The sequence below is a fragment of the Thunnus albacares genome, chromosome 1, assembly GCF_914725855.1.
Source record: "Thunnus albacares chromosome 1, fThuAlb1.1, whole genome shotgun sequence".
Classification (NCBI taxonomy): Eukaryota; Metazoa; Chordata; class Actinopteri; order Scombriformes; family Scombridae; genus Thunnus; species Thunnus albacares.
This window is the reverse complement of record NC_058106.1, coordinates 36,412,112-36,432,666: the sequence shown is the minus strand read 5'-3', so window position 1 is coordinate 36,432,666 and position 20,555 is coordinate 36,412,112. Positions and strand designations below refer to the sequence as shown.

General features: G+C 39.4%; 1 protein-coding gene and 2 non-coding genes across 4 annotated transcripts; all 3 read right to left on the bottom strand.

Annotated features, from left to right (window-relative positions):
- Positions 1-240: 240 nt before the first annotated feature.
- rpl12 (ribosomal protein L12) lies at positions 241-3,685 on the bottom strand. 2 transcript variants are annotated; one of them, XM_044357171.1, is made up of 6 exons: positions 3,433-3,685; positions 1,867-1,940; positions 1,388-1,486; positions 903-984; positions 700-786; positions 241-393 (listed from the first exon to the last, which is right to left on the bottom strand). In XM_044357171.1, exons 2-6 carry the CDS (start codon positions 1,933-1,935, stop codon positions 275-277), a joined length of 456 nt encoding a protein of 151 aa, XP_044213106.1. In that variant the 5' UTR covers positions 1,936-1,940; positions 3,433-3,685; the 3' UTR covers positions 241-274. The 2 variants fall into 2 exon arrangements, with proteins under 2 accessions (XP_044213106.1, XP_044213095.1); XM_044357160.1 differs by having other exon boundaries at positions 3,520-3,685.
- Positions 523-649, bottom strand: LOC122988864. The gene has a single exon (XR_006404907.1). It is a non-coding gene; the product is annotated as a small nucleolar RNA SNORA65 (small nucleolar RNA).
- Positions 1,700-1,826, bottom strand: LOC122988868. The gene has a single exon (XR_006404908.1). It is a non-coding gene; the product is annotated as a small nucleolar RNA SNORA65 (small nucleolar RNA).
- Positions 3,686-20,555: the final 16,870 nt, after the last annotated feature.

Below are 20,555 nucleotides of genomic sequence, written 5' to 3'. Positions count from 1 at the left end.
TGATCAGCCAATACAGCACAAGTGCTCAGGCTGAGATGATACTTTCATTATTTCTTAAAAACCAACTGAAGTTCTACAAACAACCTGCTGCTGAAAATTAGTTCACAGGTTTCTTTCAAATCTCAGCTCACGATACAAAACCAGAACATCAGAACAGCTGCTCGTCCTTCATTTTAGTGTATTAAGAGTTTCTACTGAGTAAACCAAAGGATAAAAAAAAAAAAAACACAAACAAAGATGTTCAGATTTTTCATCATTTTATTTGCGTCCTCATTTAGTCAGATGGGCACTCGACTTTGCCGCTGTTGATGTCATCGATGACATCGTGGGGAGGACGGCCATCGATGGTGCAGCCGACAGACTGAGCGGTACCCAGGATCTCCTTGATGGTTCCTGAAGAAAAAATAAATTATAAAAATGAGCCAATGGCTGTTATCTACCAAAAACAAGTGTTTACAGTCAGACATGTTCATGGGCTCATTTGTTTTTATTTTTAGAGCAATGTGAGAATATTTAAGGCTGATTTGTTCCAGACTTTTCGGCACAGAGTTGTCCATTAGTTTGGGCAGCTCTGTTTCCTAAAGCCGGGTCAATCTGAGCCTCCACTGGATTATACTCAGTCACTCAGACAGACAGGCATAGTGGCGGGAGGCTGAATGGTTAATGGGGGGGGGGGTAGCGTAGTCCTTGTGTTCTTACCGGACAGCTCCCTGGCGATGGAGCGAGGCCTCATGATGCGGGCGATGCCAACAATCTCGTCGAAGGTCACGCTTCCGCTGTGCTTGACTGGAAAATAAATGAAATACAGTCATTCCATTTTCTTACTTCTTTGTTTATTAAAAAAAAAAAAAAGAAGAAAAGTTTGAAATACTGATTGGTTCAAGAATGCCAAAGTCACTTACTGTTCTTGACCTTCTTCCTGTCACGAGGAGGCTCCTTCAGAGCCTTGATGATCAGAGCAGACGCAGAGGGAACCACCTCAACCTGGAAGAAAACCAAGAGTGTCATTATGAGGGTTGCAACCAGTTATTACTGTTTAACCTGCTGATTATTTTCTCAATCATTTAATCTATGAAGTGTTTTTAAATAATTGGATGGGTAAATGGCATTCCACAGTGATGTCTCCAGTTTGCTTGTTTTGTCTGATTAACACCTAAAATGTTAAGATATTCAATTTACTGTCATACAACAAAGAAACAGCAAACTCATTTGAGGATCTGGGCTCAAATGTTTGGCAAACGACTGATCAATTGGCAAAGTAATTGCCATTAATTTTCTGTCCGACTAATCATTGCAGCTCTAGTAATTAAATCAATGTTCATCATCCTGACTCGACACAGCAGGCTGTGAGGAGTTACTGAAGCTCTGGCAGATGTTCAGTACGTACCGTTGCCTGTCTGTTCTGGATGGTCAGCTTCACAGTGATCCTCAGGCCCTTCCAGTCACCGGTGGCCTTGGCAATGTCGTCACCAACTTTCTTGGGAGACTGACGAGGAAAAAAAAAACAAAAAAAACCAAAAAAAAAACAAGTGATGAGCTTAAATCAGCTGTTACAGAAAACAGATCCTCAAAACAAGACGACTGAACTCAGACCAAAGCTGCAACTTACAAGCTAACGTAACTTACAATTTTATTAACACCATAAATATTATTCTTTGTTACATTCTACAGTAACTCAGCAGGATAGCAGAGCTTCAGGATTTGTTCCAGACTTTTCGGCACAGAGTTGTCCATTAGTTTGGGCAGCCCTGTTTCCTAAAGTTGGGTCAATCTGAGCCTCCACTGGATTATACTCAGTCACTCGGACAGACAGGCATAGTGGCGGGAGGCTGCTCCGACTACAGAGAAATATATCTGAATACTCACCAGACCCAGAGGTCCGATTTTGGGGGCCAGAGCTGAGGTGGCGCCAACTTCTCCTCCTGTGCACCTCATGTACACTGCAAGACAAGAACCAAGACTGATTATACTGTAAAAAATCATTAATATACAGGTCTGCTTCATTATGAGCACTGCACTAATGTGAACAGTGTCCACACCCTTATAGGAACCTTTACAAAATCCCCATGTTTTGAGTTGAGATTATGTTCAAGACTTTATCTGAACAACTTCTCCCTGTAATTAACAGACTGAGTCGATCAGTGTTTCTTTATAAACAGACAAGTTTCGGCCTGTAGAGATTAACTGAATCTCTTAATATGGGACGGGACATCAAACATTTTATGCAAACGCTATTTAATTTGAAAACACCTCCATCGTTACTTTTAACACTGAAACAAGAAGGTGGGATGAGTGTGAATATTAGTCAAACTATTAACTGTAGGGTGTATTTGGCACATCGCCCAGATTCAGATAAATGTACTTTTGTTTTAAAAGAAAAAAGTGCTTGTTAAAGAGCTGAGAAACGACACATTAAAATATATGCTAATATGAGTAATTTATGGAGCAGTGCTCATACAGATGTTACGGCAGGATTAATTGTCTCAAAAGGAAGCATCAGTTTGTACGCACTCAGTGGTCATAAATTAGGCCTATGTCTGATTTCTGCCATATCAAATAATTGTAGAAATGACATCGTCTGCAGATTCATGAAGCCGTTTCCATGTTACACCATTTAAACTCATTAAATTTGCTTTATATACAAAAAAGATTTAGACTCATTGACTAAATAATCCATCAATAAGTAGGTCAAATCAAAAGGGGCATGCATATAGTAAATCAATACATTAATTAAGCCAGAATAAATTAAATATTTAGTATTGGGAACTTTTAGAATACAGATATCTTAATTTAAAAATCCTGTAAATATTTACAAACTGCTTCAGCCCTCAACAATTAACTTACACTAATATCAAGAACATTTTCTAGTTAACTTACCTTATGTAACAAGCGTTAATTGCACTATAGCAATATAGTATAATGCAAAAATATTAGCCTATTATACTCTACATTTTAATGCCGTAGGCTACACTTAAGGACGAGTTCAAAATTTTTCAAATCTGTCTTAAAACAACCAGGAGCCCAAATGAACATTGAAAAGGTTTTTCATGCTGCAATCACTTACAAGTCATTTGAATGGGATCTTTTAATATCCAGTATGAACAGGAGGAATTACTACAGCAAGTCAAACCTGTGTGTTCATATGGACACCTGACTGTTTTAAGACGCTTGAAAAACTATGAAACTTTCCTTTAACTCGAACAAAAAGAAACGTCAGCTTTCAGGTTCTGTCAACACCCGTGATGCTAAATTAGCAGCTAGCTGGATTAGCCCACGTGGAATCGACCGTGTTTCGCCCCAGACACCAGATTTCTCATTACACCACCACAAAAGTATCAAATTTCACATGCGAGAAAAAACATTGCAGGCTAGCGACATGATTTGAGATATTTAAGCTCTCTTCTTCGCGTTTCGTGCCCCTTCTTTAGTTACCGTTTTCTCTCCGGCACGAACGACTCCATCTTGGATGTGAACAAGCTTCTTCAAGCTTTTATTACCCACTTGACAGTGAAAACATACCAACTTTAATCTCGTTGGGGTCGAATTTGGGAGGCATGTTGCTGCTGTGTAGGTTGAGCTCAGTTCAGCTTGGTTGGTGAGGGTGTCGGATGAACCCGGGCTCGGGACGACCGATTACTGTTGCACCTTCACCGCTAAGGGAGAAAGAAAGGCCGATTACCGCCTGCGGAAAGGTTTATATATGCGCCAAGTGTCGCGAGAGGTTGCGAGCATAGAGGTTATGAGTCAGCTCTCGTGACGTAGCTTTTATTTTATTTTATTTTATTTTATTTTATTTTATTATTTTTATTTTATTTTTTTAGATAGATAGATAGATAGAAGAAATTAATTTTGTATTTTATGAACATTTATAAGGTCCTGCATGGCAAAACAGAGATTGACAAAAACCATAAGGACATAACTGGAGCATAGCCTACTCCTTCCATTGTAAGTTTCTGCAGTGGCAGTCAAGGTTAGAGAACCTACTTTGATAATGTGAAGCACTGGGAATAGCGTGTATTACTTATTTTTCTCATACAAATGTAACTGACACCATTGATATGACATACATAATGGATCTAAATTTGGCATTGTGATAGTTTGGAATCGTAAAACTCAAATGAGGTATTTGTTTATTTCAGCAGGCAGCTGTAGAGAGTCCAGATGAGACTGATGTTGGGGTCACCGTTAAACTGTCGCCACTGATTGAGGACAACTCTCAACACAGTGGAGTAAGTTCCTCAACTTCCCAATAAAGTCATTATAATTTGGCTTTCCCCCTCAATTTTGAATTTCTTGAGTGTTGGTCCTGAAGCCAACAGTCTAAAAGTAACCTTAATGAATTATGTTAATATACAGTTATTGTTGTTATGTGTAGGAATGATATTTCGCTTACAGACTGACACACTTTGCCTCACACTAGGATGACAATGGATCCACTAAAGCAGCAATCGATCAGCTGACGGTACCGGAAAGCCACCTGTCAAAAGATGTCATTGTGTGTGTATGTGGAAAGCTGACATAACAGAACTCAAGGTTATGACTGTTGTATCCCATACAGATGAAAAATGTAGCCGACTGAGCAGATGTCACATATATGTTCCTGTTGTGGATGGTCATGAAAGACAGGTAGTACTTATTCTTTTGTCTTTTTTTTTTTGCCTTCTAAATAACAAAATGACAGATGTCATTTCTAAAACGGTGGATTCTAAAACTCTAATATGGTATTTAGTGACTTTTGCAGGAGGCTTTAGAGAGTCTGGACAGCAGTGATGTAGAGGCCAACCCTCATCTGTCAACACGGCACGAGGAAGACGTTCCAAACAGTGATGGCGGTTCCTCACCCACCTCTGAAAAGGTACAACACTTTGGAATATTTTACAGCACCAAAAAACTGATATGACAGCAGACATGTGGGGTCATTGGGATGAATGCAATGTATGTAGTGGGAGGATGGAGTTTGGCCTTAAAACAGAAAAGGTCATGAGGTCACCAAAGTTGACTAGAGTTCTTCCTCTGAGCAGCATGAATGTGCTCTCAAACCTTCATGGAAATCTGTCCAATAAATAGTTCAAGACATCAAATTCAAAAGGTGAAGTAATGGGATCAATTTAGGGATTATGATTGCACTCATCAAATATCCATCCACTGTTCAGATTTAGTCATAGATCTTGTGCAAGTGGAGCATTTTGGCCACATGGTGGAGTAAGAGGAGAAGTCATGAGGTCACCCAAAATTAAACGAGTTAATTCTGTTGGCTGCGTGAATGTGTTCACTAAATGTCAGACGAATGTAATCAGATCAGTTATCAAATTAGATTATTTCATTATAGGGTGATGTTAGAGAAAAGCTGATGGTGACAATTGAACTGATGTGTTTCATTCCCTGAGAATCACAAGTAGACTCAGCAAAGTGATCTGGCTGTTACAATAGAGATGTTTGTCCTGGAGGTGGCGCTATGTAAAAGTTAATACGGCCACCACAGCCGAGAGGTGTCTTCCTGTACGGACCATGAATGCACTCACTAGTGTCATGGCAATCAAATAATTACATTTTGCTGGGCTGTACATTAACTTTTTGTTAAATGTCCATAATAATACTTCAGACATGTGTTAATCTGCAGAAATGGAGATTGTGGCGGAAGAAGTATTCAGATCCTTTACTTCAGTAAAAGTTCTAATACAACAATGTAAAAATACTCCATTACAAATAAAAGTCCTATATATAAAATCCTCCTATAGCAAAACTACATAAGTATTATGAGCTTGATGTAGTTAAAGTATTGCAGTAAAAGCACATAAGTATTATGAGCTTGATGTAGTTAAAGTATTACAGTAAAAGTAGTGGTTTGGTCCCTCTGACTGATATATTATTATATATGACATCATTAGATTATTAATAGTGAAGCATCAGTGTTAGAGCAGCATGTTACTGTTGTAGCTGCTGGAGGTGGAGCTAGTTTACACTACTTTATATACAGTTAGCTAGTTTAGTCCAGTGGTTCCCAACCTAGGGGTTGGGCCCCTCCAAAGGGTCAGCAGATAAATCTGAGGGGTCGTGAGATGATTAATGGGAGAGGAAAGAAGAAAAAACAAAGTTCTTTCATGTGAACACACTTATAGCTCAGTCAAAACCCAGAGCTGACTGAGCTGGTTGTGATTCTGTTTATACTGGTTATACTGGGTATCTAGGATGGCCAGTGAAGCCAGACTAAGATGAACTTCCTCTGTGATACAGACCTCAGGGTTTTTAATACCATGGTTGACTTGCCTTGTTGTTTTTTTAAATGTTGTGTTCAATAAAGCATTAAAAAAATACATTTTAATCTCAAGCAGCAAAATCAAAAAGCAACAAAAACCCAAACAATTTTAAAACATATAAAGTTATTGACTAATGTTACTTGATTATTAATCTGTACCCTTTATTTATTTTTTCCTCCTCATATATATATATATATTTTACTGAATGTAAAAACATTCTTGCACAATCTCCTTTACCAAATGTTTTTTTTTAATTTTATTATGTCATAATTGAATTCCCCGACACTTTGTTTCCTCTTTTTTGTTCCTTATACTTGTTTTTTTTTTTTTTTTTTTAATTTCACTGTTTTCAATACAGTTGAGAAAAAATGTTTTAATCTCTGCTGATTTACACAATTCTCATAATGGCAAAACATTATATAGACAAAGCCAGATTTATGAAAACTCTCCATCCATTTTCAATGTTTTTATAATTAGTTTAGATGTAAATCTAAAATCTAAATAAATATACTAACCTTTAATTTGAACACCAATTTATGTTAATTTATCTTTTTAAACTTTATTTATTGTATTATTTATGCTGTATTATTTACTATTTATATATTTTAATTGACTTCATTATTTTTAATAGTTTTATTGTGTAGTTTTGTTTTGTTTTCTCTCACTCAGACACCCAGATTGTTAATACCACGGTTGACTTGTCTTGTTGTTTGTAAATTTACTGTTCAATAAAGCATTAAAAAGTAATATTTTAATCTAACATAGATTGGGATAAAAAAAACAAAAAAGCCTGGCTTTTACGTTATAAATACCCTTTCTAATAAGGTCAAGCTCTGTTTTTGTTCTCTACCAACTCCTGAGGGAAATATCTGGCTCTTTAGCTGCTAAATGCTCCACTATGTTCACCAGCTAGTCTACAGCTAACTGTGTCTGTTTGCTGCTGAGCAGGAAGTGTACAGCGGCTTTTTAGAGCTTTTTCACCGATAACAGCTGCCTGCTGCTGCAGCTGGAAACGAAATAGAGTGTCAGAGTGAAAACAATAAAGCCTCGGCGCCTTAAATAATACGAAAAAATATCACAGAAAGACACTAAAATGTTCAGTAGAGCTGAGGGTGATAATTCTCTGCAGGTTAATCAAGACTCCCTTCTCACATTACACATAATATTTGCTTTTATCAATATATGAATCAGTGTAGCTTTAAAGATCCCCTCCAGACATTTTAAGATATATATATATAAATATATTCAGCTTTGAATAATAATTGGTGTCTGATGTGTTTTTTTCACATAAAAGTGAGTTTAATAAAATCCTCAGAGATCCCTCCAGACACGTTTGAGGACATATAACAAGACTCTGCTTTGACTAATAATGTGTGTCTGATATGGTTTTACCTCATAAAATTTAAATTCCTTAAAAATCCTTCAAATGGCATCTCCTCCTTCTGCCTCAATCTGTTAATATGCAAATATATTTTATTTCAGAAGTTTAACTGCTGGACATCAGATGTCTCCTCCTTCACTGTAAAGTGTTTATGCTCTGGAGGCTTCGAGTCTCCACATCGCACTTGTTTAAGCTGCATATTGGACCACGATTGGCTGCAAAATGAGGCATTTGAATAAATAAAAAAAAAATTAAAATAATAGAATGAGATTTCCTGAATAAACAAAGCTTCATTTTAAGCTCAGAGAAACTTTCCACCTTCAGCAGGCGAATGTGAAAACAGCCTCCTGGTGTCAAACTCTGCACATGAATCATTCTGCACAGCGAAGCTCAAACATCAAAGTGAAGGAACAAGAAGAAAAATAGATTCTTGACTGGAGGGGGGACATTAAAATTACATCCTTCTCCCTCATTGAAAAACCCATGAATATGCAAATATTTAAGTTTGACCGTAAGATTCGAGACGTCTCCTCCTTCGCTGTAAAGTTCATTCACATGGTTTAAGGTGCGTACCGGGGCCACGATTGGCTCCGAACTAGTCGTGATGTCACAAATCCTGCTCATACTGTTGGTACATGGTGCAACTTTCCTCTTTCAGCAGGTGAATGTGATAACAAACTCTGCACAGACATCATTCTGCACTGAAGTAGACGCACTAAAGCCGGTTTACTGCTCCAGTCTGTTATATGTCGAAGGCTGTTATGAGGGATTTCGCTTGTGTTTTAATGGATTTTGAGATGCTGAGAGTTTTGTCGGTGCAGTGGAAAGTTATTTTCTGAGAGCTGGTTCGTGCACTCAGAGGAGGCCAAAAGTGCTGCATGTGGGTGCTGAGTGGATGAACATCCTCTGTAGGATAATGGGGCCTGTAGCTGCAGGTGTTTTCTGTGTTTCCAGTGTATGTTGTCAGGTGAATCATCATGACTGTTGTGTTGCATGTAGAAGCTGTGTTTTTTCCCTGTTTTGATTCCTGAAAGACTTTTTTTTTTTTTTTTTTTGACTCAGAGCTGCTCTACAGGAATAGAAACAGAACACAGTAAGTGGGTGAGAAGCAGAGATCATCACTGTTGTGCTGTTTAATATGCATCATGAAAAATCTGTGAGGATAGTCAGGAATTCACAACTCAAATTATAAAAGGACAGCCTGCTGTTTGTTTTCATTAACACTTAAAGGAAATATCACATTTAAATAATCCTGGCTTTCATGGTGAGAGGGGGTTTGAAGCTTGAATAATAATTATTATTTGTATAGAACTTTTTAAAACACCAAATGTGCTTCATGGGATACAAATAAGAGGAAACAGTAAGACTTAAATAATGAGGAAATTACAATAAGGATAAAAATCAATATAGAGATAAAATATGATTAAAATAGCAAATGGAGGGAAACTAAATAAAAGACATTAACAACAGCAGGACTTAGTTTAAGTATGTTTGATGCTTGTTTTTGCTTTAAATGCTTCTTTAAAGCTGAAATATGTTTTTCTCTGTTGCTGTCTGAGCTGCTGAAAAGCCGAATAAATGGTAAATGGACTGCATAACACTTTTCTAGTCTTTTGACCACTCAAAGCACTTTTACATGTCAACATTCGCCCTTTCACAAACACATTCACACACATTCACACGCTGATGGAAGAAGCTGCCATGCGAGGTGCCAACTTGCTCATCAGGATCTATTTTAATGCTCATTCACACACCGCTGTCACAGCCATCGGGGGCAATTTGAGGTTCAGTATCTTGCCCAAGGACACATGCGGACTGGAGGAGCCGGGAATCAAACCATCGACCCTCTGATTAGTGGACGACCCGCTCCACCTCCTGAGCCACAGCCGCCTCATTGAGTAATATTAGTAATATTAAGTTCTTATTTCTTATTTCCGTTTACTATTCCCAAAAAATCCCAGAAAAACTCTTATCTTATTTATTTTGACCTACACTTGTTTTCCAACTTTTACATTATTGCATCACTTTTATATTTCCTTGTTATATAATTATATTTTTATGGTGTTTTATTAAACGTTATTGTCATTTCAATTGTAATTCTGCTTTTATTTCATGTCATTGTTTTAGTATTTTTTCTATGCACATCCGTACATTTTGCACTTTTTTCTGTTTTATTTTCAAACTTTGTTCTTTTTCTGGCATTTTATGTTCTTTACATGAACTTATTGATTTTATCAGCATCTTATTTGTTTTTTTTTGTGATCAAATTTTTTTTTTATTACACAATAAAGTACAGAAAGGCATATGCACGTTACAGAATAGTCAAAAAAATATACATCATATACCTATACATACGGCAATATTCAAATACACATGAGTAATCAACTAAAATAAAGTAAAAATAGATAAATAAATTATCTTATTTGTTTATGTTTGAGCTCGTTTCATCTGTTTTATAACAGTGCTGCTTGATTTCTGTGCTCTCATGTTTCTGTTCTCTTGTACGTCATATGGAGGAGGCTCACATGGGTTTCTGATTTTTTTTTTTATTTCTTATATCATTTTTAATCTGGAAAACACTTTGTTTATGCTTGAAAAGAGTCATATAAATAATATTATTATCATTTTCATCTGAATGTCTTTATGTTTTTGTTTTCCTTTGTAAAAGTGCAATAACATTAATGGTGAGGATGATGATTAAATAGCTAAAAGAGAAGAAAAAAGGGAGAAAAATATCTTTTTTTTTAATTATAAGCTGCAGCTGAATGTTCTTACATCCAACAGTGGGAACGACTTGAATCAGCGACGGAGGAAACAGATGCTGGACTCACTCTCTGGTGATTTTTAGTGCGTTCGTGTGTGTGAACGACCTGGTTTGTAACATGTTAACTAGTTCAGTACAGTAATGTCATGTTACACCAGCGTGAGACATGAAGGAGTCCGGTTACGTTCCTGATGCAATTACATTTCCCTTCTCTTGTTTTTCTGTTTGTATGTGTGTGTGTGTGTGTGTGTGTGTGTGAGTACAGGCGTAGAACAGTGTGGAGGGTATGGCAGCTGCTATTTCTGCATAAACAAACTGAGCCTGAAGCAGAACCTGCGAGCCAATGTTGACATAACACACACACACACACACACACACACACAGAGTTCGACAGCTCATTTGTTAAACTCGGGGGAATGATTCGATTTCAGCAGCGTTCCTCTCCTCCCTCTCATCCTCCTGCTTGACCTTTTCCTTGTATTTTCCAATCAGCAGCTCTTCTCCTCTTTTTCTTTGCTCTAATTTCTCTGCTTTACAATTTCCTCTATTGATTTTTGAACTACAGTCAGGGGGAATCTAGGCTAAGCAAACAGCTTGTTTGGATTCAAACAAGGGGAAGAAATTGTCTTTGGATTGTCAATCTATGAGCGAGCTCATCAATAGTTACAAACCTTCACCACCTGGTTCAGACTCATTTGGCTCTGATTGGGTTTGTGAGAAGAAGGTCGATGCACCAACTTTAATCTTCACTTCATTAAGTGCACAATCAAGCCTTGATTAAAGTCACTTAAAGAGTCTTTGTACAATCAATGAATTAAGGAAGGAAGCAGCAGACAACATGAGTACGTCTCAACCATGGCGCCCACTGTTCATGTGAAAATGATAAATGTCTGCACTAGTGTTTCCAGGTCGTTTTAATAAGACCTCTGCCCACATTTAAACACTTGAACAACACAAAACAGCAAAATCTTCATCCTCCGTTCAGCTGGCAAACAACTGAGCTGCATCACAGCCAACATCTGGTGAGAAGGACCCAATCAGCAGATCCCTGCAGAGCGTCAGCCTGTTCAACCTCCAGTCTCTTGCTCTGTTGTCACGCAGCCAAAGTGACGATATAGTTCGTCTCTTTTACATATTTTTCTGTTTCTGTTGTCAGACAACGGAACGAGAATGAAATTTAATGGCAGACCATAAACTCTATGAGTGATCACAGAGAAGATTTGCATCGTATATCCTGTACACACTGACACATCAAGCCGCATTTTAAGATTTTCAAACTCTGGATTCAGTTTTTGGGAAAAAAAAACCCTGTCTTTGGCAAGAAATATGTAATTTCAGTCTGGACAAAGAGCTGAACGTACTACAAAGGCGGCAGCATGATTCATCAGCAGTTTTAGTCAGATGGTCAAACGGCTTGGGAATGTACAAGAGAAAGCCTGAGAGAGAAACTCTGCTTACTTTCTCGCCTCCACGCAGCTGCCCAGTCACTGCGTGAGGCGGGTGTGAATGTCGCATTGTTGGTTTCAGAAAGTTACAAAAGTTGTCGGACACAATCCCCCCAACTCCGATGTGTTGGAGGAAGGAGTTTCTGAGGCTATTCAACCCTCCGACAAGCACATCTGTCTTGTCAGATCCTCATATTTTACTCAGTGATATGTTTTTCTGCACAAAATATCAATTTTATCATCTTCTAAAAGTAAATTTTATTGTGTGCAATCCCTAATTTCTTCAGTAGCAATTAACACATGACAACAATCTAATATATTTATAATGTATATATATATATTGGTAGGGATGAACTGAAAGGAGATTGGATAAAATGGAGACAAAAGGAAAACCAAACTGGAGCAAGAAAGTAATTCTGCTGCAGACATCAGAGAAATCATACAATAAGAAGGATTTAGTACAAATGACAAGAAGCAAAATGATTGAAAACTAAAATAAATCTGAGGCTTTACTCTTGTTCTTTCAATCCCTGATAAATGCAAAAAAAAACAAAAAACAACCCCCTGTGTAAAATCCAATCACATGTTGAGATCCAATATAAATAATAGGTTAAAAAATACCCCATTCTGACAAAGACAAATTGCTTTAATTAACATACAGTCATATTCATCATCATGGTTTTCACCTCTGCTGTTAACCAACCTCACAGCTCTCCTTAATCTGATTATTATTAGATTTAAGAGTTTTTTTTAAGTTGTAAAAAAGTTTGATGAATAGCTTTATTATTTTAGTTACCAGTTGGAGTATTTTTCTCTTTTTCTCTCTCAATTTGATGAATGTGGGCGTCATGAAGGTTGGAAATGTACAAATGAGTTAAAATGCGACGTCATGTAAATAGAACAAAAGATGAGATAAAAGAGAGACAGACTGGACAGATGAAGAGAACATATGAATGTCATGCACATACAAACACCCTCATCGATGTTGATCTGCCTGTTTGTTTGTCGTGCTGAGTTATGTTTACTTTTTCCCTGTTGACATGTGCTTATTCAGGTAGAAAATGCCAACAGGACGTCGCTGCCAAACCATCAGACACAAAACCTCTGTGTGCTGTGAAAACTGGTTGAACTGTCTTTAGTGGAGCTTTATCACTCAGCGGTATCAACCTTCCCTGTATGGTGCTTTAAAGATAACAAAACCTTGTACATGTTAAACTACCTGCTGAGAAATAGAAACAGTCATTTAAAAGCAAAATCCAGGAGAGATGCAGATTTAGAAACAAGAGATGGCGAATTAAAGAAACAAGGGATTAGACCTGTAAGGGCATCAACAAACTGGTTTGGCAGAATTCCCAGATATTATCTAACTACAAGTTAGTGAAAACTACGGAGCCCCGCGAGGGTCACAGCGAGATTTTTTTTTTTTTGCATTGCCTCTCAATATTTTGCGTTCTCTTTCTTCTTCCATTCCTTCTGAGCCATATGTCTATTTCTGCTCAGCTGCTCCCAGCGCAACGCCCCAATACGGATCAGCTCATTGAATTTTACTTTGAACCGGGCATTGAGTGTGCTGATACAGTCTTACTGCTCAATAGGCATGTTTATGTAATTAGTGAAAGTAAACCTAAACGAATTCTTCGATCAAGAGGTTTCTCCAGAAGGAAGCAGTACGCTAACCTGCAGGATGCTGTCGGTTTCATTCGTTACCAGTTACTATACTCAGTTAAAGTGCACAGATAGAGATGGATGTATTCTAAATGTGGAGAGTTCGGCCTACGAGGAAGAAAAGAGGACGTCCGCTTGATTATGAAAGAGCTGGATCCCAGAGGGGTTTCACTGAGGAGAAGGAGAACGTCTCCAGAGGCCGAATTACTTTTCAAAAGGACCAAATGTCATCTGGCATATTGACTCTTATGATAAACTCAAGCCCTTCTGCCTCAGGAGACGTCTCCTTTTCCTCTGTGAAGACCCTCTGGGATCCAGCTCCTCCATAATCAAGCTGATATGCTTTTTTTCTTAATCGCAGAGTGGAAATAGACATATGACTCAGAAGGAATGGACTAGCATAGTAAATATTGTGAGAGAACACGAAATTTATTGCAAGGATGGAGGGTCGGAGGTCGGGCTGTGGAGGAAGACAGATCTGAATCTTTATAAGATTATAACAGGTATCATAACTTGTTTTGCTACTAGAAGCCATTTTTTTCATTTTTGTATGGTGTGAAAACCAATTTGCACAGAGTTAGAAAATTCATCAGTGTAAATATGGAGCCATCATTTAGTTTGATCAAACTTCACCATTGTTTGACTGTACAGAGTCGTGTTTTTTCATATCAGTGTTGCAGTACGTAATGCATAATGATTGACAGGAAGCTGGTTGGACTTTTTTTTTTCCAACTGTGTGTTCAGACAGAAGCAGAAGTGAATTTTAAGGGCAGCGCAATAACATAGAAAGTGGAAAGACGTTTTCACATTTTCAATTTGTGCATCAAAAAACCTTACCGATTAAATCATGATGTAAATGAAGCATGTGACTTGCAACCATCCACATAAGATCTGTGTGCAGCGATGATGAGACTGTAATTAATACATGAAACAAACACAAACTGTCCATACTGTGTCATCTGTCAAATTTGCGCAGATGACACAAGGTGAAAATTCACAGTTTTCTGTCTGAACACATCTGTAGAATGAGATGAGAAGATTTATAAAACTCTCATGTTTATGCGTTCGATGTGGAGCTTGAGCCAGGAGGCAATTAGCTTAGCTTAGCTTAGCATAAAGACTAGAAGCAGGGTGAGACAGCTAGCCTGGCTCTGTCCAAAGTTTAAAAAACCTGCCTGCCAACACCTTAAAGCTCACTGCTGAACACCATCTATCTTGTTTGTTTAATCTGAATCCAAACAGAGGTGTGTGAAAACAACAATTTGCATTTTTATGTGGACTCCTGTTTTCACATTTCTGCTCCGCTCCTGCAGTGTTCAGGCTGTAAATGAGAGATGCATCAGTCTTTAAAGCATTCTGTCCTCTTTCTGCTGCATGACTCAGCTCCATTTATCTCTGACAGCTCTGGGAAATTTCAAATCACTGCTGTTCCAGAAGATCACATTTATCCCACCATGCATCTCTTCCCCAAAGATAAAGCAGTGTTGTCCAGCAGAGTAGCTCTTAACAGTAAAGCTCTAATGGTCATTTAATGCTTTGAACGAAGCATGTTGCAGATTCTGTTCTGATTTTTATGTACAGAATCTATGGCGTACACTTACTCTTTCAAATAAATGGGAAGGTCTGTCCAAACTTTTGGCTGGTGATGTATGTGCAGCTGAAGAGTGGAAAGCATCCAGATTGGTAGATTGTCAAGATTGTATCTCGGCTTTTTGCCAATGATATAGTTCTGCTGGCTTCAGCAATCTGTAACCATCAGCATGCAGCAGGCGGTTTGAAGCTGAGTGTTAAGTGGTTGGAAAAATAATCTGCACCTCCAAGTCTGAGGACTCTGCTGGAGCAGGCTGCTCCTTCTGGGTTGGAACGAGTTGCTGCCCCAAAGTATCTTGGGATTTTGTTTCTGCAAAGTGAGGCCATGTTCAAAGCAACATTAAGCCCTCCATGAGAAAACACAGCCTCCGCACTCAGCGCCAGTAAAACACAAAGCTCGGCCAGTAGCTCTCTTTGGAACTGTCTTATCTACTGAGACAGTCTCCGATGGTGGAAAACACCTGCTGGTATTTGACGGTCAGATGTTCTTCCCTCCAACAACCACAAGGGGCAACAATGAGCCCATCCCGTACTTGAAAACAAATGTGGATGTTGAAGGAAAATAAATTAAAAACACTGACAAGTGACACAAAGGTGAAATTTATGCTTCATCAGAAATGTTTTCAAAAAATGTTTTTCTTTTTTCACGATAAAAGACCTCAAGGATGTGGACTAACTGGTTGCTTTGGCAAATGTATGTGTGGTTATCTTTTTAATGGGAAGCATCCAAAACACACGATGAATGAGACAGTAATGGGGTCCGACTGTGGTTAACTTTAGGCGGCAAAATCACTGGTTGGGTTACGGTGAGATTGTGGTTTCTGTTAAATGTAAATTGAAATTAAAGCTGCAAGCAGCGATGATCGGGCCCTCGCGTCCTTGCGTATGTCGGGGCTCGGCGCTGGTGAAGGGCTTCTGTCACAGGCATATAGATGTCCCCAGACCTGGGGTCCGTTTTACAAAGCAGGTTTAGTGAAAACTCAGAGTCTGTTAACCCTGAAATGAGGGAAACTCTGAGTTTTCCGTTTCAAAAAGGGAGGTAACTCAAACCAGAGAAAGAGGGATAACTCTAGCCTGTTTCAGAGAGAGGGGTAACTTAAGCTCTCGGTCAGTTACCGTAGCAACAGACTCTATGAATCTAACCTGGTCGGGACCAGGTTTTTCTCAATGAACCTCGAGTTTCTCTCAGTCTCCGCCCTCTTTCAGAGCCACACACTCCATTTGAATTCCTCATTCATTCAGGCAGCAGGCGAGTTTTGGCGTAGCCTAGTTCTGCCGTCTGTCATTTAAAGAAATCATTAAAAAAAATAAATTAATTAAAAAAAAAATCAGAGTCAGTATATTAGAAGTCCATTAGGCACAGTAAGTGGCGACTTTTTTTCACTAACATGGCATGTCCTTTTGATAACGACCCCGTGGATGAAGGTGCAGCATTACTGCGCAGAGAATTAAATATTCGTCGAGAGATGGTTATCAGACCACGCATAGATGTTCTAGCATTTCCAGCCATTATCTTTTTGAGTGGTACCATTTCACGTCACAGTCCATCATCTACATACACAACCTAAGCCGTCTTTACATTTGCAACATTACCAATCGTAGTCATGCTCTCACATCCCAGCAGATATTGTGTGTTGCGCTGCGTTTCTTTGCAAATGGTTTGCAAAAGTTTTTTGTACAATGTCGGAGCCAGCCACTGGCCTTCCTAAATTCTGGCTTAGGGCCAGCTCCTCTGCCTCCGTTAGAGGTGGCGGTGCTGGACCACCACCCGTTTTACGGGCATCTGCCTTCTTTCTGTTGGCTGAGTAGAAGTCTGTGTTAGTTTAAATAGGATTAATTATTTAACAGAACATGATGTAGATGAGAAGACATTTATGTGTGTGAAACCAGCATTATGTTGGGGATAAAACAACTGCACAGTCAAACAGCCACTTAATATTTACTTTACAATGTAAAACATGATCAAAATGAGGTACCCCCATGAGATTATGCCGAGGTCTCACCTGTTTGAACAATGTTTTTAAATTTCATCCTAAACTGCTGCCAAGTGCGCTTGGACCTAAATGAAATAAATTAATAGGCCACCATTCAAGCAGTTTTCCTCTGTAATATTATTGTGATTACAAAGGACTACATTTAAACTTACGCAATGACCGAGCAGCAGCCGTCTCCCTCTCTTTTGCAGCTGCAGCGGTGTTGCACTTCTTTCTGAAAACATGCTCAAACTCGTCGTATGAGCGAATTAAGATGTCTAGTTCTAGGGGGGCGAAAAACGCAGCCATCCTCTTCCCCGTTGCCATGGTGACTCGTTGAATCGGGGCTCCATTTATGCTGGCTTTTTATAGTTGTGGTGCACGCGCTTAACTCCAGGTGAAACTACTCCGAGTTGATTAAACTGACTCAAATCAGCTGTTCTGGAACCGGAAACTCAGAGTTTTCTATCTCAGAGTAGATCAACTCAGAGTTCAGGATTAGACTCAGAGTTTGTTGAACCTGCTTTGTGAAACGGACCCCTGAGCTGTTTTCAGACAGTGCAAGGGGAAATTAACGTCACATCCTCAATGACCTACTCTGCCTGCTGCAGGGGCTGCTGCATTGAAATGTGGTAGGGGGCGCTATGGAGCCAGTTTTCATCACTGACTGAATATTGCTATTTAGACGTGTTCAGGCTGGGAGTCTTATCAAACATGTAAAGTTTGGTGTAGACTCCAGCATTTACACTAAACTTATAGCAATTTCGCCTGTCATGGCGAAACATCAAAACTCAACGCCACGCCACGGCCACACGCTTCAATGCTAAGTAAATGTTTTGATAACTTTTGATCACACACTAGTGTAGATGACACACACTGATTTTGAAGTCGTTACCATGAATTCTGTAGGAGGAGTTCGTTAAAATACAAGGTATGCCAAATGGTCAAAAAAACGCGAAAAATGACCACTTTTATCAAGATGGCCGACTTCCTGTAGGACTTACGATATGGCTCCAAGAGGCTTTTTTGTGCGTCTTGACATGATACATTGGCCTCCCGAATTTCATTTTCCTAGGTTCATCTGGAAGGCGGGGCTACAATTTTGAAATTTTCAAGGGGGCGCTGTTGAGCCATATTGTCACGTCTATGCAAATGACCTATCCAGGATTTTAGCTGGTGTCGCTCCAGACATGTGTGCCAAGTTTCGTGACTGTAGACCCATCCCTTATCCCTAAAATACACCATCGTATTTCATGGCGAAGGATGTGTCGCCATGGCAACGGCGTTTGGTCATGGGTCATGACCTACCCAATGTAGCATCACCAAGGTCTTACATCTTAGCTGAGTCAATTTCAGATGCATCGGCCAAATTTCCTAGGAGTAATACAACAAAGAACGACGCATGATACTTCCTGTTGCCAGTAGGTGGTGCTATGACTCTCACTAAATATGGGCCTGAAAATGTGTTCAGACCGGGACTCTTAACAAGCATATGAAATTTGGAAAAGATCAGACCATGTGGAGTCAAGTTATAAGGCTTTGAAATTTCATGGCGAGACATCGAAATTCGCCGCGTCGTCATGGCAACACCTTTCCACGAAAAGTCACCAACTTCATAATATACCATCTCCAAGGTCTTAAGGCTATTCTGAGTAAATTTGAGGTGGATCCCATCACCGTGCCACCCACAGAGCGTCAAAGTGTAAAACATGTAACTTCCTGTTGCCAGTAGGTGGCGCTATGACTTACATCCAATATTGACACATGGATGTGTTCAGGACGGGACTCTTTCCAAGCACAAAAGGTTTGGGTCTCTTAGGATCGTGCATGCCGGAGTTATGGCTGTTTGAATTTTCACGGCGAAGGATCGAAATTCGCCGCCCGACCACACCCCCTCAACAATGTCGAAAACTCACCGTTTTGATAACTTTTCATCTCCCAGGTCTGTAGATGATACTGACCGAATTTCAAGTTGCTCAGGTCAAATCCCTAGGAGGAGTTCGTTAAAGTACGCGGGCTAAAAACGGCAAAATTGGCCTGAAAAACGCAACTTTGAACCAAAATGGCCGACTTCCTGTTGGACTTAGGGTATGGCTCCAAGAGACTTTTTGGTGCGTCTGGTCATGATATATAAGCACACCAAATTTCATTGTTCTACGACCATCTGTATCGTGGGGCTCGCTTTTCTTAATTTTCTAGGTGGCGCTGTCGAGCCATTTTTCCCCGCATTTTTTGCGAGACGCATAAAATCTGCGATTTTCACCAGAACTGACGCGCACGCCAATTTCGGTGAGTTTTGGTACACGTTTGTAGAAGTTATTTGAGGTCAAAGAGTCGCAATAATAATAATAATAATAAGAATAATAATAATAATAATTAAAGCTGCAAGCAGCGATGATCGGGCCCTCGCGTCCTTGCGTATGTCGGGGCTCGGCGCTGGTGAAGGGCTTCTGTCACGGGCATATAGATGTCCCCAGACCTGGGGTCCGTTTTACAAAGCAGGTTTAGTGAAAACTCAGAGTCTGTTAACCCTGAAATGAGGGAAACTCTGAGTTTTCCGTTTCAAAAAGGGAGGTAACTCAAACCAGAGAAAGAGGGATAACTCTAGCCTGTTTCAGAGAGAGGGGTAACTTAAGCTCTCGGTCAGTTACCGTAGCAACAGACTCCATGAATCTAACCTGGTCGGGACCAGGTTTTTCTCAATGAACCTCGACTTTCTCTCAGTCTCCGCCCTCTTTCAGAGCCACACACTCCATTTGATTTCCTCATTCATTCAGGCAGCAGGCGAGTTTTGGCGTAGCCTAGTTCTGCCGTCTGTCATTTAAAGAAATCATTAAAAAAAATAAATAAATTAAAAAAAAAATCAGAGTCAGTATATTAGAAGTCCATTAGGCACAGTAAGTGGCGACTTTTTTTCACTAACATGGCATGTCCTTTTGATAACGATCCCGTGGATGAAGGTGCAGCATTACTGCGCAGAGAATTAAATATTCGTCGAGAGATGGTTATCAGACCACGCATAGATGTTCTAGCATTTCCAGCCATTATCTTTTTGAGCGGTACCATTTCACGTCACAGTCCATCATCTACATACACAACCTAAGCCGTCTTTACATTTGCAACATTACCAATCATAGTCATGCTCTCACATCCCAGCAGATATTGTGTGTTGCGCTGCGTTTCTTTGCAAATGGTTTGCAAAAGTTTTTTGTACAATGTCGGAGCCAGCCACTGGCCTTCCTAAATTCTGGCTTAGGGCCAGCTCCTCTGCCTCCGTTAGAGGTGGCGGTGCTGGACCACCACCCGTTTTACGGGCATCTGCCTTCTTTCTGTTGGCTGAGTAGAAGTCTGTGTTAGTTTAAATAGGATTAATTATTTAACAGAACATGATGTAGATGAGAAGACATTTATGTGTGTGAAACCAGCATTATGTTGGGGATAAAACAACTGCACAGTCAAACAGCCACTTAATATTTACTT